The 11028-nt window shown below is 34.5% G+C and overlaps 1 protein-coding gene across 2 annotated transcripts in view; it reads left to right on the top strand.

The window, feature by feature from the left end:
- Styk1 (serine/threonine/tyrosine kinase 1) overlaps nt 1–4974 on the top strand; it is a 54412-nt gene extending 49438 nt beyond the window's left edge. For both annotated transcript variants that reach the window (XM_015489636.2, XM_048794981.1), the window contains 3 exons: nt 1089–1129; nt 1760–1856; nt 3516–4974. In XM_015489636.2, coding sequence (XP_015345122.1) covers nt 1089–1129; nt 1760–1856; nt 3516–3720 — 343 coding nt within the window. In that variant the 3' untranslated portion in view covers nt 3721–4974. The remainder of the gene's footprint in view (nt 1–1088; nt 1130–1759; nt 1857–3515) is intronic.
- Nucleotides 4975–11028: the final 6054 nt, after the last annotated feature.

Here is an 11028-nt window from a genome sequence, read left to right as displayed (position 1 = left end):
GGTAGAGAGAGAGGAGGGGAGGGGAGGGGAGAGGTGGGGAGGGGGGATGGTGGAGGATGGGAAAGGCAGCGGAGCACAACAGACACTAGGATGGCAATATGTAAATCAATGGATGTGTAACTGATGTGATTCTGCAATCTGTGTATGGGGTGAAGGTGGGAGTTCATAACCCACTTGAATCAAAGTGTGGAATATGATATGTCAAGAAATTTGTAATGTTTTGAACAACCAACAATAAAAAATTAAAAAAAATTAAACATTGAAAATAGTTTAATAAAAATGGAATTATCCATATATTTTTATTATAGATATGACTGATATAGCTTTAGATGTTTTCTTGTAAAGTCATGTCTCTTAGTTGCATTAAAAACTTGAGGGTAATCAATACAATTTATAAGTACTGGATATACATTCTGTGTTCATTAATATGTTACACATTTGGATGGAAAGGGGAGTGGAAACATCAAATATGTCTCTGTGTTCAAAGAGTGTATAGTCTTACTGGGGAGATATAATCCTAATAATGACTTCAACAATTAAAATGCACAAAAAATAAATAGTACAGAAAAGCCAAAAAAAAAAAAAAAAGAATGAAAAACGATGCAAAAGAAATTTCCCTATGGGTGAGTGGATTTATGTGATTGTGCGCGTGCACACACACACAAATAATAGTAAACATCTATTCATGTTAAATATAGCAGAAATATACATCCAATCTTCAAAGAAATTAGAATCTAAGGGAATTGTACAGAAATGTTTCTCTTTTTTCCTTTGTCTGTGGCACCCAGGGCACTCTACAACTGAGCTACATCCCTAGCCTTTTTGTTTTTTATTTTTATTTGAGACAAGGTCTCATTAAATTGCCCAGGATGGCCTTGAGCTTGCAATCATCCTTCGTCTGGGATTATAGGTATGAGCCACTGCACCTAGCCAGGAATGCATTATTACTTTGCTTATTTTATCAGATACCCCTTCATTCTTCTTTATTACCTTCTTTATGGTACTGTTACTGAAGGTTTCTATATTTAGGTGAGCTCTCTAGGAAAGAAAAAATAGAAGTTAAGTAGAGGGTTTTATTTCTTTTACAGCTGGTCCTTTGGGATCCTGCTTTATGAGATGGTGACTCTAGGTAAGCATGATCTCCAATAGTGTGTGGCTGGATGCAAATATGCAAGTATGTTTATTTGGGGGTTGATTTTTTTTTTTTTGAGAAAGTGTTTTAAAACAGGCCTGAAGATTAAATGGGTTGATATGACTTCCAAGCCTGATTCCTGAGAAGTCTTATAAAGTGATGATTCCCTCTTACTCTACTCCTTCCCTCCCTTCCCTTCTCTTAACTTTCTTTTGCTCTCTTTCTTTCTTTCAATCCAGCAATGTTAATTCCAAGAGATTTTTTCTTATCCAAAGGATAATTCCCACACTGATCTTGTGTAAACATGTTTTCTTCAGACTTATTAATCGATTCAACTAAGAAACCACAGCACCTTTCCATGTTATGAAGAGTGGAGGAAAGGTCTTATTTCTTACTTTGCATTATTTTATTACTTTCCTAAAGACTCAAGATTCTCTTTTCCCCAAATTCACTATGCTACATCCTTACTAGAATAGCAGGGGACAACTCTCTTGTATCTAGTATTTTCCCTATGGATTTATCTTTTGCTAACAATTAGCCCAAGTAGATGAAGAGTAATGTTATTTGAAGTTCATATTTTATGACACTAAAGTTCTCTTGCTACTCTCATTCTTTCCATATTGACAGGGGCACCACCATATCCTGAAGTCCCTCCTACCAGCATTCTACAGTATCTTCAGAGAAGAAAAATCATGAAGAGACCCAGTAGCTGCACACATACTATGTAAGTGAATTTTGAAGGTCTGCTTTTCTCTAATTATAAATATTATTTGCTTCCTATCAATCACTCTCTTTTCAAAGTGGCTCAGATGATCCTCAGTTGTCTTTAGGTGCTAATGCATGGACTTATACAAAACCCATGAGGTAAAACACATTTGCTAATATATCATGTATGCATATATATCATGTATGTGTGTGTACACTCACATTATCATACACAAAATATTGAGGCAAAACCAGAACTATATTAGGAATCTAATTTGATAAAATTTGTTTAATTCTGTAGGGATCTCCTAAAATAGGCAGGAAATAGACTAAATGAAATGTAAGTACATTATTGCTTTGTGTAAATGCCAATCGTCTTCCAGCCTCAGTTCAAAGATAGCTCTCATAAAATCAATTGTACTAGATTTATTCATTCAGAGTTTACTGGCTCTTATTCATATTTAACTTTTAAAAACTACTGCTGTTTTCTCAGCTCTCAGTATGATAGAACTAACCTGAAAAAGGGAAGATAGTAGAAATTACAAAGGCAGAAGGAAGATCCAATATTCTCAGCAGAAAGGAACCACTGGCAAACCACTCTGAAGGCATAAAATAAGAAAATTTAAAATTACATGCAGAATATTTTTATTAATGAAGTTCAAAAGGGGACTATTATGGAACATAAGAAAAAGTTAAACTATGTTTAAGAAGATGGCAGACATAACATGTTAGTGAACATTTCTAGTAGATTATTATTTGTAAAATTTTTAAGCTCTAAATAATTACTCTATGAAGCAGATTATAAAGTTTAAATGTCTTAACTATATACACATATGCACAGTATAGTAATGCTAGCTGGGTATCTATAATGAAACTGCTGCCAAATATTTCCTGTAGGTTTCTGTGTGTAAAGGGTTGTCCTTGATACTAGCGGAAACATTTAACTGACAAAGTATCTTACCTTAAACATAACATTTTGATGAATATCTGAAATAACATAAAGATCAACATAAAGTATGCAGCAATATAGTACAATAATTAAAACTTCCACCCCATGTTACAGAGTAAAAAAAAAACTGTTTTGTTCTAGCCATTCATTTAGTGTGCACTATTTACAATATACAATGAACAATGAAAAAAACTGTCCCATCATACTCTGTAGTTTGAAAAATCTTTAGTCTTTTCTATTATAAAAGAAGTTCCAGGCACCAATGAAAAAAAAACATGGAAAGAAACAAAAGAAGTCCCAATGAGAAGAGGACATTAAGATACTTGACATTAAAAAAATGAAAATAATTATCGGTCTCTGGGAATGAGACAGGGCAAAGAATAGCAGGGTTTCTTTGTTTTTTGGGGTGTATGTGTGTGTGTTAAGATATGTTGAGAGAGGAGACATGTTTCTTTCTTTTTTCTTTTTTTATTTTTGGTACTAGGGATTGAACTCAGGGGCACTCGACCACTGAGCCCCAGCCCCAGCCCTATTTTGTATTTTATTTAGTGACAGGGTCTCACTGAGTTGCTTAGCACCTCGATTTTGCTGAAGCTGGCTTTGAACTCATGACCCTCCTGCCTCAACCTCCCAAGCTGCGGGAGTGTGCCACATTGCCTGGCGTGTGCCACCATGCCTGGTGAGACATGTTTCTTATACATTTGCCTGTTTCTCTTGTCTCCTTCTCAGGTACAATATTATGAAGTCCTGTTGGCGTTGGAGTGAGGACAATCGTCCCTCACCCAGAGAGCTGCGCTTTCGCCTAGAAGGTGCTGCTAGAACTGCTGATGACAAGACTGTTCTGCAAGTACCAGAGTTGGTGGTGCCTGAACTATATGCATCTGTGGCTGGTATCAGTATAGAAAGCCTTTCCTACAGCTACAGCATCCTTTGAAGGCTTCCAGCTGGATACATTTATATGTGATTCTATTTTCTTGAAATCAATTCCTCCAAGAACACTCTAGTGGGAAAGGGAGATAAAGGACATAGATCCTAGTTATTTCCCTACATATATTTCTAGAAATGTGAAGTGATGCTGGTTGATGCTCTTCACACCACATACCCTTGAACTGAGAAATACTGTCAGTCTCATTTTTTTCTATCTCAGTCCTAAAAACCCTGGGTAGAAGTGGAGAATGTGTCAATGCAAAGGAGGCTTGAAAAATCTGCAACTTAAAAAAACAAAAAAAACTTCAGTGTTTGTTGGGGTATAGCACAAATAGGCTAGTCCTTCTCATCCTAGGCTTGCTTACTCCTTAACAATATTTTTATCTACTATTACAAGGTTCAAAGAAACTAGGAATGAAATGAAGAAATAGAAATCTAATAAAGGAGGTGATGAGGAGATTTAAGATTTTTATTTGCTCAAGAGTATAGCTGTGGACCAAAATCTCCTTCAAAGGGAAGCTTGAGGGGACATAAAATTTCCCACTCCTGGTCCTTACATGAAGGGTTGAAGAACTTTGAAGGAAAGATTCTGAGTTCTCCTTGAGTATAGATATAAGAAAAATAGTACCCTTTTTATCTAATTCTGAGTCAAGTAAACCCTGTTTGGGTACTACTTTTGATCAGAAGCTGGAGGAATTGTTCTATGATTAAGAACATCCAACAAGTATTGTTCATCAGGTTTATTTTCCATTCTCCACAAGACTAAGGACAGTAAACCTAGAAAATCAAAGTGAGATGAATGATGGTAATGTTGTGTGTGTGTGTGTGTGTGTGTGTGTGTGTGTGTGTGTGATAACAAAGGTAGAAACCAAGCAAGAAGTCTTAGTAGCTCAGATGGTCATTAAAAAGGGCTAGTCAAGAATGTGATCTGATACAGGATGGTTAACTTTTAATTTTCAAGATCCATTGATTTACTGTGAAACTTATTTCATTAAATTAATATTTATTGAGTGGAAGTAGGCTTTTCTGATATATAGCTACCAAATTTTCTAAAATAGGGAAGATAGAAGCAAATAACTGGAAATTCATGTTAATAGGAAAATTTAAGCGACAACCTACAATGTCAGAAAAAGATTTTTTTTGCATGTAAAATGGGAAGACTATCTCACTGCATTGTGATGAGGATCAATAAGTATTTGTACAGTATCTGGTATATGTATGCGCTTAATAAATATAGTTTCCTTTATTTTGCCTTTCCTAACCTAGGAACTTTCATATTTTTTTTAACCTAAAATCTACTGTGGCCAAGAAGAGAACCTCAATCTGTGATACTGCAGAGCAGGACATGCCTAAAGATAATGGCATGATATACTTGTACCATGTACACCACATGGTTAAAAACAAGAAGTTGGGCTGGGGATGTGGCTCAAGCGGTAACGCGCTCACCTGGCATGCGCGGGGCACTGGGTTTGATCCTCAGCACCACATTAAAAAAAAAAAAGTTGTGTCCACCGAGAACTGAAAAATAAATATTAAAAAATTCTCTCTCTCTCTCTAAAAAAAAACAAGAAGTCATCACTTTTATCTTAAAAATTTTTACATGACTGTAGAGTATATTTTGAAATGTTATACATATACAGAATGAATATAACTTATTCCAGTTAGGATCCCATTATTGTGGTTGCCCATGATGTGGAGTTACTTTGGTTGTATATTCATATATGCGGATAGGAAATATATGTCCAATTCATTATATTGTCTTTCCTTATTCTCATCCTTCCTCCCTTCCCTTAATTCCCCTTGTCTAGTCCAACAAACTTCTAATCAAGAAGTCATCACTTTTATTTGAGCTTTTGGGTGATGATAGTAATTCTCTAGTATTTCAGAATATTGAAAATATCGCAATGATATTCTGTTGAACTTGGTGATCTGTGACTTTAAAATCTGAGTACCCTAGAAAGGAAATCTAAGATTGCTGTAGGAAAGATAATTGGTAGTTGAAAATATTGTAGAAAATGGAATCCTGATGGAGTTGGAATGCATCATCTAAATGAAGAATGACTATTGCCCCTGTTGGAATACCATAGTGAGTAGAGAGGATTTAAATAGGTGTAAATGGCAGTAGGGAGAAAGGAGGTAGAGTGGCTTCACACACAATGTTAAAACCATGTGGAATACTGTTTTTGACTTTTAGTTGTTCATTTAAATCAAATTGACAAAAGTATTTATTTATTCTATTATTAAAAATATTAATCCTCGCTGTAACAGACAGTGGGCTAGGTGTTAGATGAAAAAAACAGCTTTTGGTTACAGTTTACAAGTAAGAGACATTATATATTTAGTTAAGTGGATATCTGCTAATTACAAATTAGGTGCTATGAAGAAAAAGTATGGGACAAGAGAAGGGAGTATAAAGTAAAGATCTCCTTTGAAGAAATGACATTTAAACTGAGACCTCAGGTTTGGGTAGGAAAGCCAGAAAAAAGAGAAGAACTTTTCATGAGTAGAATTATATGTATGAAAATTCTGAGGCAACAAATAAATTTCGTTTATTTAAGGAACTGCAAGGATATACATGGGGTTACAGCTTGTGTGTTAAAGGGAAAATAGCATATAATAAAAGATATTGCTTTTTCTTATGACATGTTTTGGTATTTGTTTCGGTTGAAGGGAAAGAAGCAGACAATTGGTATTTCTTTAAAATATTTATTTTTAGTTTTAGGTGGACACAACATCTTTATTTTATTTTTATGTGGTGCTGAGGATCAAACTCAGTGCCTCATGCATGCTAGGCGAGCACTCTACCACTGAGCCACAATTTCAGCCCAACAATTGGTATTTTAAATGTTGACCTCTAAATTAATTTTTTTTTTTATACAGACCTGGAAAACTGGCTAGAGTGATTTTGGCTCCAAGAAAACTGGGAATTTCTTTCAGTTGTTTGGTTTTTTTTTTCAAAACAAATATTATATTTCTGAGATTATATTTTTGGTATCTTTGATCTGTCAGCCAAAGTAATCATGGAATTAAAATATTTACCATATAATCAAGTTGAATCCATATATAGATTTTTATTGTTTAGATTGCCCCCTCCTCCAGCCTTATTTTTCCAACCTATGCTTTATGATTAAAAAAATTCCAGTAGTTAGGAACTGAGCAAACATACACCTAGATAAATTGTCTAATGCAAATGTATCACGCTCATGCAGAACAGTAGTGGCTTTTATGCAACATTCAGGCATCCTATTAAAATTGATGAATAGTGATGTTTTCAACCATCTTAAGATAAAAAGTAAGTTAACTGAATTTTCTTAATCTTGTTATAATTTTGAAAAGATTTCTTTTTTGCTTTACCATACTTATTTAAATAAAAACAAGTAGCAAATATAATGGAAGGCTCATAAGATAGCCTAGTATTCTTAATTTAATGGTTTTTATTTGTGTTGGGCATGAGTTAGAGGTTATCTTGTTTAAGCATATAATATTGTTATACGTTACCAAAAATTGCTAGTTTTAATTATGGAATTAAATACATATCATCATGTCATGATAATCTAGAAAAAGCATCTAGTTTTTAACATGAACATATCTGATAAACAATGGAATATAAAGTTTGGCATTTCTACATGATGATGATTCTCTTATTTAAAAATAATACCATTAAATGGTATAAAGACAGATATGGCTAAAATTCATATGGAAGTCTGTTATAGAAAAGAGAAGAGAAAGGTGAGTGGATGGAATTAAGGGCTGATACAAAATACCTCACTGCAGCCTCTCTTTTAAAAACACTCTCATACATTCTTTTAGGGCACATCCTACCCTTATTCTTTTTTGATGATGCTGGGGATGGAACTCAGGGTCTGAAGCAAGCTAGGCAAGTGCTCTACTACTTAACTGTAATCGTAGCCCTCTTATTCTTGATTTAGTACTCTTATCTATTAACTGAGATAGCTCTAGACAACTCCTGTAAATACTTAAAGAGAATCAAAAGCACTGAAAACACACACACACACACACACACACACACAAACATGAGACTATTATCTCTAGTGTTTATCTCAATACTATTAGAATATGCTTCTGAAAATTGGTAGTTGGACTGGTTTGATCATTTTAAATAGAGAAGCAAAAAAGGAAAAAAAAGAGGCAGGTCAGAGGAGGCATAAAGAGATCATAGAAAAAGACAATTTTAGATGTAGGAAAAATCAACAGATCATTTTAAAGATTAAATTAACAAGTGTAAGAAACAAACATCTCTGATCATAACCCCCTCACTTGATGCATTACCACAAAGCTGGAAGAAATAAACTTAAAAATTCTAGTGGAAAATCATTATTTTATCAACAAATACTGTATATTTGAGTAAACCATTAAGTCTCAATTTCAGTTGGAGTTGGGAATGTTTCTTTCTTATCTACTTCAAAACTATTTCACAAGGTGCTTTGAAGTTGACTACCATTTGTGTTAGCAAAGGCAGAAACAGGATTTTTTTTTAAATTTTTTTTTATTGGTTGTTCAAAACATTACAAAGCTCATGACATATCATCTTCCATACATTTGATTCAAGTGGGTTATGAACTCCCATTTTTTACCCCAAATACAAGTTGCAGAATCACATCGGTTACACATCCACATTTTTACATAATACCATATTAATGACTGTTGTATTCTGCTACCTTTCCTATCCCCTACTATCCCCCTCCCCTTCCCTCTCATCTTCCCTCTCTACCCCATCTGCTGTTGTTTAATTCTCTCCCTTGTTTTTTTTTCCCCTTTCCCCTCACAAACTCTTATATGTAATTTTGTGTAGCAATGAGGGTCTCCTTCCATTTCCATAGTTTCCCTTCTCTCTCCCTTTCTCTCCCCCACTCGTCTCTGTTTAATGTTAATCTTTTCCTCATGCTCTTCTTCCCTGAGAAACAGGATTTTTAAAAAAAATATTTATTTTTTAGTTGTAGTTGGACATAATACCTTTGTTTTACTTATTCATTTTTATGTGGTGCTGAGGATTGAACCCAAGGCCTTGCACATGCTAGGTGAGCACTCTACTGCTGCGCCACAACCCCAGCCCAGAAATAGGATTTTGCTTTCAAATAAGCAGCTTAAACATTTATTTATTTAGTTTTATAAACTGTGGTGATAAGAATACCTGTACTCTAATTTGGAGCCAATAGCAATTTTGATTGAAAAAAGCTCACAAAATATTTTAACTATTTCTAGGCCAACTAAAAGTGTATGAAGAGCTTCTTATGTAACTGTGCTAACTGTAACATGGTAGCCACTAGCCATATGTGGTTATTTAAACATGCTAATGTAAATTTATCAAAGTTAATAATTCAGTTCCTTACTCACACTAGCTACATTTTAAGTGCTCAGTAACTATACAGAATATTTCTATATCACTGTTGTATGCCCTCTCAGATCACAAAAAACAAATGCTTTATTGCTATGTAATATTTATCACAAGAGGTATCTATTTTAGTACATTTTAGGCTTAAAATATGAAGAGTTAATATAGTTTCATATTTCATTTTAAAAACAGGCAGGATTATAAAGAACTGGTCTAAACTTTTTAGGGGATGAAGACAGTAACTGGTCCACTTACAAAGATCTTAAAACTTTGTGCATCCTATGGGCTGGGGTTGTGGCTCAGCGGTAGGGCACTCACCTAGCACATGTGAGGCCCTGGGATTGCTCCTCAGCACCACATAAAAAATAAATAAAGATATTGAATTCAACTACAACTAAAAAATAAATATTTAAAAAAAAAACTTTGTGCATCCTATAACCTCTATTTCATAGCCTCAAATTCTGGTGTTTATAGATCTATTTAGGCAGACATGAAGATGAACCTGGGTATACATGCCAAAACCTGAAGGAAATACATTAGAAAATCTAAGATACTGAATGAGGCTTTTCACAGAATTCAACCAAATGGATTATAACTGATATTTTCAAAGATACTGTGGAATTTTGTGCTCAAATTTCTGTGAATTATTTTTATGGTAAATGCTGTCCAATTCATACCATGTTTCCTGGGATCTTCCAGTTTTGAAAAACAAAAACCCGAAATCCCAGGACATTCCTCAGTCCTGGGCAAACGGTCACCCTACTAGTAAGGCATATGCTTTATTTTTCTTATGTTTTAAGGACTGAACACTTTCTTATATTAATACACTCACATAACCTGCCCAACCTACCTTTCTAGTTAGTTCCCTAACTACATTTCATTTCTTGGCTTTCTCTAAACATGTACTTTTATAATACTATGCCTTTGCTTAGGCCAGGCCTGAAATACTTTTCCAGATGACTGAACATAAACACAACTTATCAAGGCCCGATTCAAATAACACTTCCCTACATAAGCCTTCTTTTGATAACTTCCTATTTTATAAACTTCAAACTCTATAATAAAAGGCACCTTCTTTCTGTTGTAATATACCAGCATGTTTTATACATTCTTCATAACAGCAATTGCTCCTTTGTACTGTTTGCTTTACATGTTTGCTTTCTTGCAGGTGTAATTGCCTCTACCTTTTTATTACTAGTGTTCATTTCTGGTACATAAAGAATACTTGCTAAAACTATACAAAGTTCAAAGCTTACTTTGTCAAGTATCTCATTTGATCTCAACAGTTCTATGAGCTTGGCAAAGCTGTTTGCTATTCATTTGGTTGATGATCAAACAAGCTTAGAGATATTAGTGAATTGTACAAGGTTAGGTAGTGACAGTGTTGGGATTGAATTCTACATCTTCTGACAACCAAATTTCTACTAAATTCCACTGAAGATTGTCAGACATCAGATAGGATTACTCTCTGTATTGGTAACAGAGGGATGATCAATAATATTTGAAGAGAAGATTAAGTGTAAATATTCACTGTCTTTTCCTATTCCTCAAAACCAACCCACACTGGAGCATTCTTTCACTTCCCCCAATTTAACTATACCTGGCAAGAAATGTGGACAAAACCATTATTTGACCTTAGATCAAACTGCCAAAATTTCAGGGGCCACCACAAATTAAACCTTATTGAAAGAATTAAATATCTCAAAAGTTCTATTAAAGACTGGTTCTGTCACTTTACTTCTGGAATGTATTTTCACTCATCTCACCAATTATAGGAAAATAAAGTCACACTCACTTCACAGGATGCCACAAAGGTCGTGAGACCCAAAAAGTAAAAGGCTCTTGGAAAGCTTATTTTAAGATCACAGAAGCCACACCCATAACGGAGGAAGCCTTAAGAATTAGGAGGACCGAAAAGTAAAATCGATTCCATAAACCTTGCTTCTAAGTCCATAAAAAAAG

The sequence above is a fragment of the Marmota marmota genome, unplaced genomic scaffold (assembly GCF_001458135.2).
Source record: "Marmota marmota marmota unplaced genomic scaffold, marMar, whole genome shotgun sequence".
Taxonomy (NCBI): domain Eukaryota; kingdom Metazoa; phylum Chordata; class Mammalia; order Rodentia; family Sciuridae; genus Marmota; species Marmota marmota.
Note: the sequence above shows the minus strand (reverse complement) of the source record. Positions and strands in the feature narration are given on the sequence as shown.